This window comes from Pelobates fuscus, chromosome 5 (assembly GCF_036172605.1).
Source record: "Pelobates fuscus isolate aPelFus1 chromosome 5, aPelFus1.pri, whole genome shotgun sequence".
In the NCBI taxonomy this organism is placed as follows: domain Eukaryota; kingdom Metazoa; phylum Chordata; class Amphibia; order Anura; family Pelobatidae; genus Pelobates; species Pelobates fuscus.
In genome coordinates, this window is record NC_086321.1 from 71,766,149 (window position 1) to 71,787,115 (window position 20,967).

A 20,967-nucleotide genomic window follows, 5' to 3' on the forward strand; every position below is an offset into this window, starting at 1 on the left:
TCCCCCATAATACACGATTAATAATAATAATAAAAGGTTTACTAAATAAACAGGGCTTAAGCATCTAACAGTTTGAAATAAACAATGCAATTTAATATGCCAGTGTTATCTGTATTAATAGTATACTCTCACAGTAATGCACCGGAATACAAAATGTACTTTGTGAACACTAAATCGGAAGCAAGTATTTGTGTGCAGGATTGACAGTTTGCAAATGGATTGTGCTAGCAGAGGATAATAACTCCTTAAGAGCCAGGCCAAACCTTTGATATCATGACATACATAGTATGTAAGTGGTTGATATGAAGTTTAGCTTATATCACATGGAATAATCCTCTCTACAACATCTGAGCCGATCCAAGTCTTTACTCCATCTGTATAGGAGTGAAAGATCGTACATACACCTAGACTAGCACTTACAGGTTACAGTATACAAAATAAAGCTTCTAAGGAGCATAGCCACTAGATCCCACAGTAAAATCAGGAAATCTCCACCAAACTCATGTCCGCCATTTGCAAAATGTGTTCTCCATTGCTAGATACCAAACTAAAGCACAGAAAACATTTCCCGTCACAAAACAAAACAAAACAAAACATTGTTTTCAATGTGTGTGGATTAAATGCCGTTCTGTGCGATTCCTGCACAAAAAGCAAGTGTGGAGACAAAGTTCTAAAAGTGATGCATTCAGCATTCATTGGTTCCCATGGTGATGAGTCCAGTTGTACAAGTTTGACCTAGGAATAGCCTTGAAAAAATCATCACATGGAATGATCATTAGATTTTCCTTTTTTTCAACTGGCTAACAGAGATAGAAAATACTACTATCTCAGGTAGCAGAACACCTTAAGCTGACAAAGAATCATATGAGTTATATAAGTTTGCCAAAAATAAATCGTATCAACCTTTCCCAACCAATTTGCATTTAAGAAATTCTAAATTGTGAGGAATTGTCAAGTTTTTAGTGTTGGCATTTTCTACTGTAGTCATCATACATAATGTTATATATGTATACATTAAGCACTATTGGTATTTTAGCTTGTCAGATGTCAAGCACAAGAGAATACAAAATGAACCTAAATCTGACAGCTGAACTGAGTAGCAAGCGATGGCCTTTTCTTTTTGTTTTTTTACAATTGTATTTGCACACTTGAGTATTGCAGTCAGTGTGAGCTGCACTCTACAATCTCCCAATGAAAGCACAAATTATGCAGACAATGTGCATACAATGTGATGCTTCTGCCTTTCTATAGGATGATGTGATGTGAGATAGAGGAGATATATACTGTACAATCAAAAACACTTTATATAAATGTTAATAGCACGAAAGTTTCTTTTTGAATGCAAACCCTCATTGTTTTCCTGCAATTCCACGCTCTGCTACAAACTGCAATTGGAAAGCATGCATTATGAATTACAAAGGCTGTACAGAAAACCAATAAAAAAGCTCAGCAACTCAGCATCTCAAGAAGAACAGCATTTTGTATTTACAGTTAAAGTAATTCTGTTTGATTTGTATTTCAGAGTCTGTGTTTCCCGTGCAGGCTTTGCCACTAAGCTTGTTTTCCTGCTAAAAGTACCTGCATGCTACTTTACAGTATTTCTAAGCTCTAGGTCCAAAATTGAAACTATACTCGCATATTACTTCTAGAATAGGATTTGCTGTACCCACATGTATGGTTTACATTGGTTGGTAGGCATATTGCCATTAAATGTGCAAACAAAGTACAGTTGAGAACAAAAACGACATAGGCCACTTATCAGTGTACAAAAAGAGCAAATATTGATTTCCTCCACAAGAAAACCACGAGTTTGTGTTTATTTCTATGACCTAGGTAATATTTGTTGACGGGTTCTGTAGCTTTACATATCTCGGATGTGTTCCTGTTATACATCGTCAAATATTCTGCTGTTTGATTTGGACATGGACAAGTATCTTCCAGCTGGTTGGTACCTAGATACGACAGAGTAATGTGTTAAACAAAAGGCAGCATAAGAGAGAAGTCCATCAACTTCATTTGTTTAGACTGTGGGTATAGATAAATGAATAGTTAAATATATCCAAAAAAAGCATAATTGCCAACATTTTCCAACTCTGATACTATTCTAGCTGGGCTACCTTATATTTGCAATTTGCTTTTCAAATCTGGAAACAGGAAATGGGAAGTCACAGTTATAGGGGTGCAATATGAAATGTGATACAGTAAATAAGCACTAATGGCATTTTAGTTTATGTCAAATGTAAAGCAGAAGACAATACAAAGACAGTACCCAGGAGACTGGGTACATGGAACATCCCTGGAAAATGGTAATGATAGACAGCCACTAGAGGGACTACTGGGTCGATAGACGACTTGGTAAGAGAGGGGGGAACTCTAGGGAGCTATAGTGCCAGGAAAACAACTTTATTTTGCTGGCACTATAATTTCTCTTTAATGATAGGGAGTGGAAAGAAAGTGTCAAGAGGCGAGCATTGCAAATAATAATAATAATAATAAAAAAAAATAATACATGTATGAGGAGTGTGAAAAACAAAAACAAAAAAGCAAGTCAAGAGGAATGACAGGAGGGGGCTTGAGAGAAAAGTGTTTAGGGAACATTATAGCGTTAGGTATACAAATGTGTATTCAGAATGCTATAGGGCCCTGTTGGCCATGTGCAGGGAAAGAAAAATAAATAGGTCTCCATGGGGAAGCTCCATTTCCTTGGCTGAGATCATAGAGATTTATGATCTCAGCCAATGCAATACTTTTCTGTAGAGGCTAGTGGGCAGCTGCTTTTTTTTTTTAATTGGAACTGCCTCTCAGCATTAGAACAGGATGGGATGTCTTACAGAGAGAGGAATGTATGAAGAGGATGGACTTGGTGATTCTTTTAGCTTAAATTATTGTCTTACCAGTAAGTAGTTGTTGCTTATAATAAATGAGCCAAGGAGGCCCTAGAAACTGCACGTCATTTGTAAAATAAGAGTAATAAATGCATTCAACACAACCCCTGTGTCTCTCACCCAACTCTAAACCCATTCTCCACAACACTCACCTCCCCGATTCTGACGATTCAAGTGGATCATCTTTAAATGCTTCTGCATTAAAATCCAAGGGTTCTGCGTCTTGCAGCAGCTCTATTCGATCCCTCTCCGTCCTGTTTGACCTCGTGTATTTTGATGCTGATTAAAAAAATAAGTTTATGTAAACCAGACCCAGACATACAGGGTTATTCATAAAAATTGCATATTTTCACTATCTAAATCCAAGAGGAAGAATTGAGGAAAAATATCAAATGTGAATAACCTCTCGAATAGTTACAACTTGGCTATTTTGCCTCCGTTTTTCCATTCAGATTTAATTCAGGAAAATTGAATAATAAAAAAGTGGATTACTAACTGCCATGCTAACCTGTGTCAATAAATTGCAAGGGCATGAACAACCCGAACAAAAGGCACCGAGTCCTCAGATGGGCCTCCAGAACTAAAGCAGACGTCCTCCTTCTACAGGAGATGCACTTTGAGCAAAGCAGGCCCTTCCCACTACGAAACAGGCACTACACAGAGAGCCACCAGGCAAACTCACCCCAAGGGAATCATAACGGGGTAGCCATCCTCATTCGCAGAACCTGTCCCATACAATTTACTAACGCAGCCTCAGACCCTCAGGAGCGGTTCCTTACCGTAACGGGACACTTAGGCCCGAATAAATATGCAATCACGTTGGTATATGCTCCGACGGTACCGAATGCACATTTCTGGATGGCCCTGCAGGCCCACCTGGCCCTATTCACCTCCCACCACAAGGTAGTGGGGGGAGACTTTAATGCGGTACCATCCCCAACCAACGACAGACGCAGAACACAATACCGGGGACAGTTGGCCCCACCCGAGGTAAAAACAGACAAACTATTCCACTCCTTTTTAACGAACACGAACCTAGTGGACATGTGGAGAACACAACACCCACTGACAACGGATTTTACATTCTTTTCTCACCCACATAAGTGCTACTCACGCATAGACATGTTCCTGACCTCCCCATCCCTAATGCAACACATGGACAGGACAGAGATAGGACATATCACGTGCTCGGACTATGCAGACATTACTATAACTATAAGGCTCCCACATAAGACCAGACAATGGGCCTGGCGCCTAAACCCAACACTACTCCACATCCCACACATCAAAAACACAATCAACAAAGCCATACAAGACTTCTTCAAAACCAATAAAAGCTCGGTGCCCTCGGCAGGCATGCTCTGGGCGGCACACAAGGCAGTCATCAGAGGCAGCCTCATTTCAGCGGCTTCAGCTCACAAAAGGGAGAAACTATCCCGACTAAACCACCAGGTACACAAACAAGCCATCCATGAATTCATGGCCCAAGACTCGAAAAAAGCACTGCTATGGACAAGGCAGATGTTTTATGAGAAATCTAATAAAGCAGACTCCCTCTTGGCCAACAGACTTAAAAAGAAAATGCATCATAACCGGCTAGCCTCGATTAAATACCCGGATGGCCAAACACAATACCTCCCCGAACAGATAGCAGAAACCTTCACCCAATTCTATGCCTCCCTCTACGACCATGACCCCCAATCTCGACACAACGCAACCGCCACAGAGGAAGCCATAGAACGCTACTTGCAAAACATACCCCTACCGCAACTCAGTAGGGCTTTATACCCAATAGACAAGCCTACGACAACACGAGACTCACCTACGACCTAATATGGACAGCCACCCACAGACGGATTCCTATGCTACTACTATCCCTGGATGCCGAAAAGGCATTTGACAGGATCCTTTGGCCATACTTGTTCGCGGCCCTGACGAGGTTCGGCTTCCCCAGGGCTCTACTACAAGCAATCCACACCCTTTACACCACCCCAACAGCACGACTACTAATACCAAACGCACACCAAACCCCATTCCGAATACATAACGGTACTCGGCAGGGGTGCTCCCTGTCCCCCCTCCTCCTCTTTGCCCTCTCCCTCGAACCCCTATTACAAAAGATCCGCAATACACCGGCTATACAAGGCATGAAAATAAGACGGGAGGAATACAAAGTGGCGGCATATGCGGACGACTTGCTCCTAACTTTGACCGACCCAGCAATGTCACTACCCCCACTGCTAGAATTGTTAGATGAATACGCAAAAATCTCAGGATATAAGCTCAATATAGAGAAAACAGAAGCCCTGACAATACAGATCCCACCCCACGCACGAACACTACTACAACAAACCTACCCATTCCGCTTCCAAACACATAGTATTCACTACCTAGGAATCGACCTACCCGCGGACCTAAACTCTACATACAGACTAAACTACCCCCCACTAATCGACCAGGCCCTGAGAGACTTGCAAACATGGCAAAAATTATCCATCTCATGGCTGGGGAGACTGGCAGTGATCAAAATGAACTTACTACCACGTTTTCTATACCTATTCCAGACCCTCCCCATCCCACTCTCATGAGCAGACTTCAAAAATCTTCAAATGCACATAGATAAATTTATTTGGGCAGGAAAAAGAGCTAGAATAAAACTAATTACCATGTATATCCAACACAAAAATGGGGGATTAGGCCTGCCGAATTTCTGGGACTATCACCAAGCATCCCAAATTGCACAAATTCAAACCATGCATGCCCCTCCAGGGGTGGACTTGGAGCATGACCTATTCGGGCATGACCTATTCGGACGTGACCTGCCGGACGTGACCTGCCTGGAGCATGACCTATTCGGACGTGACTTTACCTATGGATACCAAAACCACACAGACCACAACAGCCAAACACGACACCAGCCCTCACGACAGCCATCCACATCTGGAACAGGGTGACCGACAAGTACAACCTCATAAACACGCCCTCACCCCTTATGCCCATACTGAGAAACCCTCAATTCACCCCGGGAATGACGCCCCAACACTTCACCCATTATGAGGACAATGAACTCACGAGGATCTGTCACTTCTACAGTAATGACCACCTCATTCCCTTCCCAGACCTGCAGAATGACACCCCGTATAACACGTTCGACCAATTCCGATATCTCCAGCTCCGAAGCTTCTTGTCAACCCCTAGCATAGCCGCAGCGGCGGTGATGAAACCAACAGCGTTCGAAAGGGGCTGCCTGAACAACCCAATACACAAGGGTCACATTTCCAATCTATACAACCTCATGACACTTAAAGCCTCACCTGACGCCTTCTCCTACATACAGGCCTGGGAAAGGGATCTTGGCCCCCCAGGGGACCCCCTCGGACTGGGCTGATATATGGGAAGCAATAGCGACAGCGACCATATGTGTTAACCACAAGGAGCAGGCGTATAAAACCCTGCTCATGTGGTACCTCACCCCCTTGAGACTCAAACAAATGAAACGTACAGACTCGGACAGATGCTGGAAAGGGTGTGGCGAAAAGGGAACATACGTTCATATGTGGTGGGAATGTCGACATTTAACCCAAATCTGGAAAGAAATGGCCACTGCCACCTCAAGAGCATTACAAACTGACGTCCCCCTAGACCCATGGATCTGGCTGCTGTCCAAGCCCCATGAAAACCTGACCCGAGCAAAAAACAAACAATCTAGTAGCAAAGGTGGCCTTAGCAACGTGTAGAACAATAGCTACCCACTGGGGCAGCCCAGAAATCCCAGTGGCCCCAGAGGCTCAGAGAAAGATTAAGGAGGCTATGGAGATGGACGAACTGTCTGCACTAGTACATGAGAATACCAGATCTTTTCATAAGATCTGGGACCCCTGGTTGGCATTGTAGGAGAACTCGTGCGGCAGGGGGGGTGGGGGGGAGTGGGACGGACTGCCCCCCTCCCTTCCACACTCCACCCCTTTCCCACACACACCCAATCCACACACCCAAACATCACTACTAACAGACACCACCCACATAAACAAGCAAACATAACTACAAACAACCACCCGACCTGACTCAGGAGAACTCCACGAGTTCAACCAAACACCATAAAACGACATAACGACACTAGACCAATCTCCAAGTTCTAAACCCCCGACTCCGGAGGCACCACCACATCCCCAGAGGACCGAGACAACACAACGCAAAAGGCAGAGTAAGACCACGACACCTCATAGAGCCCACGAACAGGGCGTGGAACATGACTGAGCACAACACAACAACACCATAAACTAACGCCCATAGCACAGTAACTAAGCACAGGGAAAATGGTGGTCACACCAACCGGAGGAGTTACCCCCACCCAACCCACCCACCCACCCGGTTCTTCCAGACCCCGAGCAACGAAAGCAACCTGTTTAACAGCTGGAAAAACGAATGTAAACAGTAAAATGGTCAAACTTAAAACTGTAACCAATATGCTTGTAACATGTTGCAACCATTTTTCCTTTCTGTACCCCACAAATTCTTGAAAACTCGAAAATAAAAAATTTATAAAAAAAAAAAAAAGTGGATTACTTACAAAGATCAGAAACCTATTAAGGCCCAGGTATTATCTATGTTGTCACAACAATCTGGTCTTTAAAACGCAATACCCCAATTAACAGCAGGATTGTATGGAGCAGTCAATGTCAATAAACGTTTTGCTAACAATGTGAATACTGCTATTATTAAGCTTTCTATTTAATGTTTATGGGAGGGTACAGTATTCTAAGTAGGAAGGTAGACATTTTGACGTTAGAAATAAATATTTGAATTTCTAACATAGTGTTTCTTTAACACCATCATAAAAGATCAATTGTCCAATATGTTGTAATATTTAGGTACTAGTCTAACTCTTTATCACAAAGAGGTTAAAGCTGACAAAGTCAGAGAACGTCTTAGAACAATCTTACAGTCAGAAACGCATTCCCATTTGCGATCTTAGCCTTATATCGCGATCTACAGGATATGTTTACAAACTGCCATATTCTTATCAGAAGTTACAGTAAAGTTTTAATAAAAGTGTGAATAGATTTACTTCTGCTTGTGGTCATTTCTGTGTAACTTGGCTCCGCCTGATCCGAATGTATATTTCTAGTTCGGCTGTTGTCTTCTCTGTTGTTAGAGTACTTCTCTTTCCACTCCTGCAACAAAACAGGTTTGCAAACTATAAGTAAATATGTTTAGTATGTTCCAGGCCCAGAGAGCCTTACAAGTAGATCTTTAAGGACATACGTGTTATTTTCTTCAGGTTTCTTTTCATAGAACCTGTTTATTATTCATTGTAGTAGCAAAAGGAAAGATTTCAAGGGCAAATAAACACTGGCATTGTTCCCCTCTACCCCACAAATAGAAAATAAAAAAATATTTCAAATAAAAGTAAAAATACTTACCTGTGACTCCGCACCAAAGCCAAGATCTCTTCTGGTTATGTAATTTCCCCTTCACTGCAGGAGGATAGATGTCCTTGAGTAGGAGCTTAGATGACGATTAGATGAGGGGTGGGTCATGCCGCCATTGATTTTCTATCACCAACAAGCTATGCATGCTTATGACAGATGCCAAATAAGCCAGGAACTTTTCTCTGAGCTTGTTAATGAAGCTACAGACAGGGGGTTACATCCCTCACAGCAAAGTGCTTTAGCTTTTCAAACTGAAATGCTACTCCAAGCACCATGACCACTTCAGAGTCTATATAGACTCTATATAGACTCTGAAGTGGTCATGGTGCTTGGAGTAGCATTTTTACTATTAAATTGCTGAGGCTGAAGGAAAGTATAGACAAATCCACTAACTGCTAGCCATATTGCCCTGGATGTATGCAAATTAATTTACCATGATGTTCAGCTTGCTTTCTGTCAATTTCCAAGCAGAGCTATTCTTGATTTAAAGTTCCAATAGTATTTGTTCAACTATTCATGACTTGGCACCTTTGGATGAGAATAACTATGGATATTTAGCCTAAATGGATTCATTTAGATGTTCTTTTTTATGTCAATAGCAATATTTACAACTTTTGATTATTTTTTTTACAATGAAAATAAAACTGCAAAGGGAAACACTTTTTGCGCCCATAACTATGGTCTCTGGACAGTAATTTCTCCGTCTCTTCCTACATCATGTGGAAACATTAGATTCTTTAACAAACAGAATAATCAAGTAGTAATAAAGCAGAATAACTTATGGCAACAGCATTTCAGAATACCTAGTTATAAAAACCACTACCTAAAGGTGAAGAGAGAGAATGAATGAAGAGAAACTTTATAAAAGCAGATCGTTATCTAGAATAGGCCCCCCCAAAAAAACAAAAAAAAAAAAAACACCTTGGCAAACTTTTCAAAATTTGTTTAAAATAATCTTACCCTCCTGCGGGTTTCACCATCTTCTAATCTCTGACGTTTTCTTTTCTCTAAAATTTTATGAAAGTAAAAACAAATGTCACAATGACATGTGACTTTAATGACACTCCACTGTCGAAAGCACATGCAGAACGTTATAATACGGTAAGTATTCTCTACAAGCCTTTTTCTGGCAGTATTTCTGCACAGAGGGATGAAAGCAACCCAGTATGTCACATGGAATGTCACTTTGAATGATATATAGTGTGATAATCTCCCAGGTTATATTTCCCTACCAGCCTTCTTGCAGTACTTATTGTGGGCACAAAGCTGCAGTTCAGGGAGAGTACCATATCCCATGTTTCTTCACCATATGTATTAAATATCCCATGTGCACGTAACACCTTTTGCCTCATCTATCCCTACACTGTGATTTGATGAGAAATCCAAATATACCTCTTCGAATCAACTCTTTGCCTTCATCGGTTAGGTCAGAGGTCATATCATTATCACCGATAAACTGCTGGAAGCCAAGCAAGTTCAAGCAGCGCGTCCCCAAACTGCAAGATGAAGACAGAGGATACAAAAATATTATTTTATACAGTAAAAAATAGGGATGCCAAACACGCACAAACACATTGAACTTTGGGGTGTCCATCCTTGGCCCTCCAGCTTTATTGCACTACATTTCCCAGAATTTTCTACTAGCCATTATTTCCCACCTTGCATATTACAACCTGCTTCCTGTCAACATTTATTACACTGCACTCCTAACTTGTTCTATACTTAAGGACAGTCTTTTAATACAAGTGGTGTCTGTAACATATTAAAGTGTTACTTCATGCACCATGACCACTCAGTGATCTGAAGTGGTCATGGTGAGTGTAGTTTGTATATGCAACGCTGCGCAGAGTTTAACACCTCTGCTAAAGTAATTTTTTAATTTATTATTTTTATACTGTTGGGGCCAGGATATGAAGAGTTATTTTAACCAAACCCAGTATTTACTTAAAACACTGTTTTTTGGTTGGAGTATCCCTTAAAGCAGCTAACCCAACAAGCACTTAGTCAAAAAAAAAAAAAAAAAATCAACTATATTGTCTGAGAGGAACACTCCTAACATCATAAGCAGTTAAATCGTTTTAACTAGGGTCTGCCAAGTACCAAACCTTGCTTCTCTTTCAATGCATACAGGAGCTTCCATTAATTCTCCTGACCAAAGCCCTAATGGACAGAGCTAGCTCATCGTCTCAAGGCATCAGCTGATCACTCTCAGCCAATGAGATAAGCATTGCCCACCTGGAGCTTAGCTCAAGCAGAAAGCTTCTGGCTCTCTGAGATATAGGGAGCAGTGTCCGGGGAACACAAAGTAAGAAGTCAAATAGTTTAAAAAAGGTTTGACTACTTACATTTGGGGGGAAGTGGGGTGTTAAATATTATGTTCTACAAGGTGCCACAATGTCAAATTTTTATATTTTGAGAAGCACACTGATTTAATACACAAGACGACCTCTATTATTCTGCTCCAACATTTCTTTCTGATGTAAACAATAAAAAGGAGACACGCAATCAACAAACCCATGCGAAGCAAACAAGAATATAGAAATAAAGTGCGTTAGTTATCTTACCTAAAGTAAGTTGCAATACAGAGAATAACGACCAGCATAGGATAATAGATGTAGAAGACATCGGCAATAAGAGGCAGGACTCGTAAAGAACCCATTATCTAGAAAACAGTAGAAATGTAAAAACCAAGTTTTTCCAGCTTTAGTAAAATGTAATTAATTAATCCAGTATAAATGATATTTTCTTACGGATGTGTAAGCAGTTGGCTCAGTGTTCTGATGAGCGATGGATACATCCATGTGGGTTAGCCCCAAAAAGTTGAGACATAACGGAGGGGTCAAACGGCAGAACAGCCTATTGGAATGGAAAGAATCGATGAGAAAATAAAATCAGATAAGACATGTTAGACTTGTTTTGTTACTTAGCACTATACAACACAATCTATGCATCTGGCAATATTGTGTATACATTACAAACAATTTGTGATGCATACATGCTATTAAAGAAACAAATGAAATATAAAATATCAAGATTTTTGATTTCTTATAGTCAGCTACTAGAATGGGCAATTATATACAGTTGTTGTTACTGAATCCTTTCCTTCAATATCAAGCATATAAAGAGATATATATATATATATATATATATATATATATATATATATATATATATATATATATATACACACACACACACACACACCGCTTCATCTACTTCTACTTTGCCTGATTCCGGCACGGAATGTCCCTTGATGCTGGGCCCCACTCCTCCTTCCCTGACGTCAGCTGATGGGGAGGATCTTAATGAGCATGTGTAGTGAGTGCCGCGCAAGCATTAGGCCTTACCCATAGGAAAGCATTGACTCAATGCTTTCTTAGGGCAATTTAGAAGACGCTAGACGTCATCATGCAAAGCGATAAGATGAAGTGGTCTGGGTGCCTATACCGTCCATTTAACTGATTAAATAGATAAAGTGCACCTGTCACCCCATGTTGTGTGGATGACTGGTTCACCTTCAGGAAGGTAAACATCTAGATTACACAGTGCTGGAGAAACTGATAAAAGAACATATACATTAAAAAGATAAAACTATCTGAATATTGTTCCCTCCATACACACATGGGGCTATGGTTTGCCAAGCCGGTGCCTATGGAGCATCTTTGCTCCCCGATAATCTGCATCCCGTAATAGCATCAGGCACACTAGGAGTTGTGGAATGGAAATCACTTAATTTGGAAGCAGAGTCACTGTGCAGGCAACCACACTTGATGTGTTAATTACTGTAATTTTAATGACATAAAAAAGGGCAATTGGGGGCACATCCACAATATTTCTCAGTAGTGGTGCTGCCATTAAGACCACAACAATTAATAAAAAATAAAGTTTTAAATGTTACAATGCAATTTAAAATCATCTATGTCAGCAAACAAACATGGTGATTCTGTTCCACCATATGGCCATATTGTGTTAGGCCTACCACTACGTCACAGTACCCCAATATAATACCACAATACCCAATAACCCTGAGGGTATTTCAGCCTATAGTGTGCTCCCTACTTACATGCCACTGAACAGAAGACTGTATGCATCAGTTTGATGGTGAGACGCTAAATAATAATAATTAAATACACGAATTCTGAAGACTGTTGAATAAACACAGATGCTCAAAAAGAATATGGTGAGGAAGCAGGCCACCTAAAATCAAGCACATGAGAAAAGGTAAGGTTGTATTTCTGTTATACAACAGTGAAATGTGTATATGTAGGCTTAATAACAACAACATGCTGGATTTGTACTATGATATAACAGTTTGCACATCTTGCAGTACAAACTCCTCCCCACATTGTGCATATGGGTATTTATAATTTAAAATGAACGTAAAACTAAACCCAGGGAAATTACTACATTACTTTACATTCTCCATAAAGCTCATGTCACGATGTTTAAACAAGCAGGATAGCAATCTCTACAAGTACAAATTGTCAAAAGAAAATATAGATTTGGTTGTCAGATCTTTTAAACCATGTGACTTTTTCATTAAAATGAGAACAAAACGCCCTTTCCAAATAGTTTTTTTTTTTAGGCTTAAACATACACTTTAACTTAATTGATAAAACATTACATTTAATGATTATTCTATTAAAAACATATACAAAAATAATCAAAAAAGGAAAAAAAAATAAGAAAATAAGAAAAATAAGGTAAATAGAAACTAGGAATATTTACCAAATACACTCCAATTTATAGGTATCTGAAACCAGATAATAGGATATATGTATGTAGTTTGGCCAGTTTTACATAAGCATAGAAGAGTTTGCCTGGCAAAACACGAGTCGGGACACGGCTTACGGTACTCTCTTAACATTAACTTACAAAGCTTTATGGGAATGCAGAGGTTATATCTCTGGAAGCTATAGCCAATACCTATTCAATCAGATACCCAACAGATATTTAGACTGGCCGTTTGCTGAACGGGAGCACTGAGCCATTTTCAAGGAGCATAATAAGATAGAGCTAGTTAGTTTACCTCAAAGATTAGGTGCCCGCGAAAGCACAGTATAGACTAGTGCTACTTAAAGGAGCAATATAGTGCCAGGAAAACAAACTCGTTTTCCTGGCACTATAGTGTTATTAGGGCCCACTTTCCCTCAGGGCCCCCATCCCGCTGGGCTGAAGGAGTTAAAACCCCTTCAGCCACTTACCTTAATCCAGCGCCACGCTCCCACAGCGCTGGTGATCCCTTCTCCTCCTGCCGACGTCTGCACCGAATGCGCATGCGCGGCAAGAGCCGCGTGCGCATTCAAATCGCCCCTAGGAAAGCATTACTCAATGTGATTTTTACACAGAGAATCGCGGAAGTGGCTTCTCTGAAACTGCTATGTTTAGAGCTGCAGGGTTAAAACTAGGGGGACCTGGCACCTATTGAGCTGAAGTGTTCTGGGTGCCTATAGTGTCCCTTTAAGCTCCATGATTAAAAAGCTATTAAATTAGCATTTCCCTACCTCTAATTCTTAACCAGATCACATTTTTTTATTGGGTGCATTAGAAAGACACTTTAGTAGGAAGCATACTATCTTCCCTTTGGGTGTAGTCCTACTAGTTACAAACCTCATCTGATAAATTGATCCAATCACTTCACCTAATCTGATTCTCAGGGAATCCCTACATTTGCAGATACTCTGTTACTTTTAAGAGGTTTTACTACTTGTTTGACTAGAAGTGTTGAAAGGATACTAATTAGTAGGAGTATGCTTATGTAAAACTGGCCAAACTACGTACACATATCCGATTATCCTGTGAATTGAAGTGTATTTTGTAAATATCCCTAGTTTCTCCCTTCTATTTTTTCCCTTATTTTCTTAATATATATATATATTTTTTTTTTTTTATCAATTAAATTAAAAATGTATGTTTCAACCTCATAAGAAACCTATTTTAATAGGGCATTTTGTTCTCATTTCTCTAAATTTATTAAACGATGGGTTAACCAACCGGTTCCCAAACTGTGTGCCGCGGCACCCTGAGGCGCTGCGGAATATTTCTTTATGATTATAGCACTGGGGAAACTGGTCCTTTAAGACAGCGAACGGGCCCCTGTAATGTTGGCCAGGTGGGAGGAAGTGACAGCCTGTCACTTCCTCCCAGCATCCTGCAGTGAGGCAGCCGAAGAGCTCCATACCCCTCATTCCTACAGCAGCAGGACTCCAAGCCACCCTCCTGGCATATAAGGTAAACCAACAAGAGGGTGGCTGGAGATATAAAAAAAATATATATTGTGTGTGTGAGTGTGTATGTATGAGTTTGAGTGTGTATTTGAGTGTGTGTATGAGTGTATGTGTGTCAGGGTGTGCATCTGTGTGTGTGTGTATTATATATATATATATATATATATATATATATATGTCAGTGTGCTTCTGTGTCATCCATCTGTGCATGTCCATCTGTGTGTCAGGGTGTGTGTTTTTATGTCAGTGTGCATCTGTGTCATGGTGTCGGCATGTATCAATCTTTGTGTGTGTCAGGGTGCATGTGTATATATGTCGGTGTGTGTGTGTGTGTCGGAGTGTATCTATATGTGTGTATGTGTCAGTTTCTATATGAATTTGTGTGTATATGTCGGTGTATCTATATGCATGTGTGTGTTAAAGGGACACTATAGTCACCCAGAGCACTTCAGCTCAATGAAGTGGTCTGGGTGCAATGTCCCTCAGGTTTTAACCCTGCAGATGCAAACATAGCAGTTTCAGAGAAACTGATATGTTTACATTGCAGGGTTAAGCCAGCCTCTAGTGGCTGTCTTCCATCACGCAGAGCATCCATAGGAAAGCATTGAAAAATGCTTTCCTATTGACAGCCTGAACGCGCGCGCGGCACTTGCCGCGCATGCGCATTCGGCTCTGCTGACGTCGGCAGAGGCAGCTGACGTCGGCAGAGGCAGCTGACATCGGCAGGGGAGGAAAGGTCACCAGCGCCGAGGGAGCCTGGCACTACAATAAATAAAATACAAACACACCCCTTTACTCAAACACAAATTGTGCTGTAGAGACCTACAACCTAGAAATTTTGACTTGGAGTGCATTGGAAAAATACTGAAATATTAAGGGCGCCTTGAACCTAAAAAGTTTGCGAACAACTGGGTTAACCCCTTATTGCCTTTCCTACGGATAAAAATAGCTCTCCCCTATGTTGTTGTTCCATGTGACTTTCAATGTATTATATTTAAATGTTTTAAAACTATACATTACTTCCAGTCTCCATTACTGCAATTCATATTACAACAGTCCTATGCATGCCAAACTACCCTCTTCCAGTCCATAAGAAGAATGGCTTCTATGTCAATTGCCCTCACTACCTGCAAAAGACACAGCTCACCCTAATGTCAATCCTCATGGTAGCTTGCAATGTACTGTCTCTGTATGATAACTTCTGAATTTACAGATCCCACCTAAAAAGCTGTATCCAAAACTATATATCGCCACTAATGTACCACTTTGCGAAATAACTTTGCCAGACCTGCTTCCCACCTCCAGGACTTACTGCTGAGAAAGTATTCCTGTCTCATAAATACAGAATTCCTTTCCTTTCCCCATAATCCCCAGTCCTTTAACAACATTTTTTTTTTTTTTTTTTAAAGAAAACCCTCTCTTTAGTTCCTGTACCTATGTGCAATATTCACCAGTTGTTCCGTAAATATTTAACTTATTTTTAATAGTCATTTCATGTTTAGTTTAGAATATGCAAGTACTTTTTATATAAATATAATACACACAAAAAAATTCTTGGTAATCTTTGTACTCCTAATGTGTGGCAAATTTAATATAAAAAAGTATTTCTGATTATTAAGGTTGCAAAAATGTGACTTTGGTCTTTAAGTTGTAGAAGAAGAAACAACAACTTTTTTTTCATATATTTTCAATTACAGAGACATAAAAAAAATACTGGAATAAATTTACAACACTGACCCTTACCTCAATATAAATATAATTGTATGTGCTTTCTGCCTGCTGTATAAATACAGCAAAGAGAGACAAGACAGGCTTAGTGCTGAAGAAAGTGCACTCTGACCACACAACCACAGTTGAAACCATTGCCAAGATCACAGCCAGGATTCGAGAACACCAGGGTCGAAGCAGGCACTCCCAGTACCACTCTGTGTAGAGAAAAGAATTTACAGTCTTTGAAAAAAATATTGTTAAAGAAAATAGTTTGTTAGAAAAGGTTTTCAATACCGCTTCTTTCCTACTGGAATGATGCGGAAGCCAGAGATCGCTTAAATCTGGCACTCAGCAGCAGCTGTGGACTGTTTTTCCCACGTTTCCTATCAAGAAGTTTAGCTGGCCAAACATCATGGGAAATTTAGTCCACAACAGTTGAAATGCAAAATGCTAGTGATTTTGAAATTTAGAACTGCAGTTTCCATCATGGTCATCATACAATAAGCCTAAGTTATGATGTGTAGTGTACACTTCCTGTTGACAGCAATAGTGTCGCAGAGTCTTTGGATGCACACTAAAACAAAGCATTTTATTAAAACAAAAAAAAACATAAAACAATTTAAATAAAGAGATACATGCTAACCTACACCTGGTAAGACAGGTAAATATGTTAAGAAATAGAACATTATAAAAATAGGAAAGGTCCAAGTGTAAGATCAAAATTGTCCTCTATTGACATTCTACATATCATATCCCATTAGTTTTTGGAGTGCGGCTCGTACCAACTGTAGGAGTGTAGAAATGACGGGTGATCCAACCTTCTGGCTCTTGGGGGGGGAATGTACGAACAAATTGTTTTGTTGCACTTGTCTCATTTTTAGCAACATCTTCCAGAAAGAAGGCCTGCTCCAGAAGGATTCGCCATTGCACCTGCGTTCGATGATGTCTCTGCACAGAGTAGATAACCTTGGGGAAAAAACAAGCAAGGAACATATATCAATACTTACATCTTAAAGTGATACATTTTGTTTAAGTTATGGTTTCTCAAACTCCAATCAAAACTGATCGTTATCCAACATATGCACTGGCATCAACAGATGTAATGCATATCAGTGTGCCACGAATGCCAACAGGTACCTGTTTGTGAAGTTTTACTAGTGTTTTCTCACTAGGATAACTTATATTCTTTTCTTCAAAGTCTTCATAGTCATCCATGTTTCTACCCATTTTCTCCTGGTACTCTGTAGGACACTGAAAGGATACAAGTGCAAAGGTTGTAATACCCTCTAAATAACTGCCCATTAACATGTAGGGGATAAAATCAGAATAACGTTTATGAAAGTAGTAATAACACCTTGTTTTGAACTTTCAATTCATGATACAGAATTAGAAAATATATATGTTTTCCATAAGAGTGGCACAACAGTCATTGGAACACAGTAGAATATAAAGAGTTCTATTTATCATTATATAATTCTCCTTAAACCAATACAATATACTTTACTCAATTATTCCAGTTGATCACTTCACATCTAACTCATAGAACATTCTTTGAATTGTTTAAATGAGTTTGACTTTGGTTAAGGTAACATCCTATGGATTCCAGAGAAAGCAGAGAGCATATGCTATTTCGATAGGCATGGGAAAGTGCTTGTACAAAAGTTGAGATCATGAAAAGGGACACAAGGAAAATGCAGGTATGGTCATTATGGCAAAAACTTGGGTTGTTCTTAGAACATCAGACATTTCTTCACACAGTCTATTGGTTTCCTTACCTTTTTTAAAATTGTGTCTACACATTTCCGTAATGGGTGATTATATTTAATGCATTCATTCACTTTCCGGACTTCCTGCAAAACAAACCCAACATATTATAAGAAATATATACACCAACAGCTTGCAGGCAACGATCTGTAAACATTTGGAATAATTTTGAATCTAGCTGACAAACCAAATTTTTTTATAATATTCAACGTATCAGCATTTTTATGTCCTGTGCACATTTCCATTTATTAAAATAATTGAAAAGTTCATATTCTAGTAGACATCACATTACAGACACAAACCATACAGACTGCATCTTAGTCATCTTTAAAGGACACTAATAAACCTGTATTCCTAACATTAAATTGATGTATGGCCTATTTTTTTTATTTTTTTTAACACAATGGTAGTGTTTACACTGCAGAGACTTCAGGATACTCTCTTTGCCCCAGAACCACTGCAATTAAGCTTAAGCGGTATTTCTACTGATTAATATCTCCAATTCATCAGTAGAAAGAGTTTTCAATGCAGCCTCTAGTGTGGTACATATGGTTTTCTTTGTGTAGATTATGATGCCCTCAGCATACAACTGAGATACTGTAAATAGTTTTTAAACATAATTAATAAATTGGAAAGAGAGGTGCCTTGGAGAACGCCACATTATTTTACAGTGATGGAACGTGCACATAAAAGGGCCCTGTCTGTAAGTACGAATATAACACAATGCTAACAAATTAGCTACCATGTCTGAATTCCTGTTGGCATTCTGGTGTTTTGATTTTCTCCTTTTAAAATAGTTTGTAGGAAAATATGTGCTAATTGAATATTTACATATTTTATCAGTGGGATTCCTGCTTTTTATGTAGATGTAAACCAGCACCTCTATGGCTATACGGCTTCTAATTATTTGAGTAGAAATAGAGACTTGGTGCTTCAAACATCGAGAAGAATAGGACGTGCTATAAATGGCAGTGATTTTCCTGGAGCCAATAGGTAGATTAGGAACTCAAACTAGTCCCACTGGAATAGCTAGGTTTCAGTACCTGGACGCAATGTGATAGTTTTTCCAGTTCTGCAACTTGCTCTAAAAACTCAAATGCGCTCTCGCAAATAACTAGAATAAGTAATTCTGCATATAATACTTTCAGTTATCTCTTCCCACTCATTTAAAGTTGAACTACAGAGGAAATAAAAAAAAAAAAAAAAAAAAAAATAACTGAACCTATAAAAGAGCTAGAACAGTAAAACATATTGAAGTTGAATGAAATCAGTTAAAGGGACATTCCAGACACCCAGACCACTTCTGCCTATTGGAGAGGTCTGGGTGCCAACTCCCACTACTTTTCATAAACTGCAATATTTACATTGCAGGGTTAACTCCTCCTCTAGTGGCTGTCTACTAGACTACTAGACAGCCACTAGAGGAGACTTCCGTGTTCATAGAACACGAAAAGTGTTTTAAAACGACACTGGAAGTCCTCACGCTATGTGAGGACCTCCAGCGTCGCCAAAATCCCCATAGGAAAGCATTGCGCATTAGGTCTCCCTAGGAGGGTAGGCAGAGCCTGACCCAGCGCCGAGGCACATCGGCAATGGACTCCGGTAAGTAACTGAAGGGGTTTTAACCCCTTCAGCAACTTAGGATGGGGGTGGGAGGTAGAGGGGCACAAGAGGGTCCCTTTAACTTCTGAACCAAGAACCAAAAATAGACATACAAAGCAATAAAAATGAAATTGAAGCAAACAGGAAAACACTGGCTGGTGGAATAGTCTGATTTGATCATTATACAAACTAGCAAAACAGGAGCATTTGTCAGAGACTTAACATTGTGTTCTTCTTTTTTCAGCATTGTTTATTGACAACGTTTTCCAACACTAAATATGTATATAATCATCTCTATCTATAATAATTTAAAAGGAACAAAGTGACAGTCATCAGGAGGGCCCATTGCATGCTACCTGGATTACTCTATTCCATTTTTTTTTTTTTTTTATGGAATTTAGTAAAACACATTTTAAAAAAGTAGATGCAATTTAATTACCATGCCAGGTGAATTGACATTCAGGGTTGTTATTCACAGATTTAAAACGTACATATTTAGTTATATTACGATGACTGATATGTAGGAGGAGTCTCAGTATCCTATATTAACTAGCAATGCGCCATAGCCAATCATTTGTTGCATATCAGAGAATGTGATTATTATCAGCTTTACCTCCATCACATCTTCTAGGTTCTCCTCGGCGTCTGCTTTCTCTGTCATTAGTTTGGCTGCCTTAAAATAGGTTTTCATCAAGGGGTAACCTTTCTTGGCTCCATTCCAATGAGAACGAGGGATTTCCACCAAACCATAACCCATCAACAAAACAAGGAGAAAGAGACCCCATGTATTGGCAGCAGCAATCCCAATGGTTTGGAGTTGGTACCTAAAAATGGAAAACCAATACAAATTAATGTAATTTTGTGGAAGGAGGAAAAAGAAGGAAAAAAAATTAAAATCAAAACACTGATCACAGATAACTTGGCAACTGCGTTTTTCTTGCCTTGTAATAACTAATTGTGGACATTATTTTTTCTTCCAATCATGGACCATCCAAAGCAGTGATGTTAAACACACAGGACACAAAATTGTGTACCTATGCGATTTTTAAAACACATAAACACATCATATTGAATTGGGCCAAAGACAACAGGCCATATTAAAATGCTTACTGTAACTTTTCATAATGTAATGGAGAGCAGCCTGACACTGTGAAAAGCTTAAAGGCAGACACCAACACTATAAACACTGCAGCACACTGCAATACATTTCCCATGACACTTAGACAGCCCTTAGTTATTGTAAAATGTCGCGCACAAAGAATTGCTGTCTTAGAGTTGCCAGCAATGGACTACTGCATTCTAAATGTGTTAAAGTGCAGTTTGATGCTTTTTAAGTAAAAATCAATG

General features: G+C 39.6%; 1 protein-coding gene across 2 annotated transcripts in view; it reads right to left on the reverse strand.

Moving 5' to 3' along the window:
* Positions 1–610: 610 nt before the first annotated feature.
* LMBRD2 (LMBR1 domain containing 2) overlaps positions 611–20,967 on the reverse strand; it is a 40,945-nt gene continuing 20,588 nt past the window's right edge. Inside the window, exons 6-18 of one of the 2 annotated variants that reach the window (XM_063453975.1) lie at positions 20,234–20,444; positions 18,030–18,104; positions 17,392–17,505; positions 17,037–17,220; positions 16,288–16,469; positions 12,381–12,514; positions 11,068–11,173; positions 10,882–10,979; positions 9,710–9,813; positions 9,278–9,324; positions 7,954–8,059; positions 3,038–3,164; positions 611–1,952 (exon numbers count right to left, since the gene is read on the reverse strand). In XM_063453975.1, the coding sequence (XP_063310045.1) occupies positions 1,886–1,952; positions 3,038–3,164; positions 7,954–8,059; positions 9,278–9,324; positions 9,710–9,813; positions 10,882–10,979; positions 11,068–11,173; positions 12,381–12,514; positions 16,288–16,469; positions 17,037–17,220; positions 17,392–17,505; positions 18,030–18,104; positions 20,234–20,444 (1,555 nt within the window). In that variant the 3' untranslated portion in view covers positions 611–1,885. Of the gene's footprint in view, positions 1,953–3,037; positions 3,165–7,770; positions 8,060–9,277; positions 9,325–9,709; positions 9,814–10,881; positions 10,980–11,067; positions 11,174–12,380; positions 12,515–16,287; positions 16,470–17,036; positions 17,221–17,391; positions 17,506–18,029; positions 18,105–20,233; positions 20,445–20,967 lie in introns of those variants that run through there. The other variant, XM_063453974.1, reaches the window with a different exon arrangement.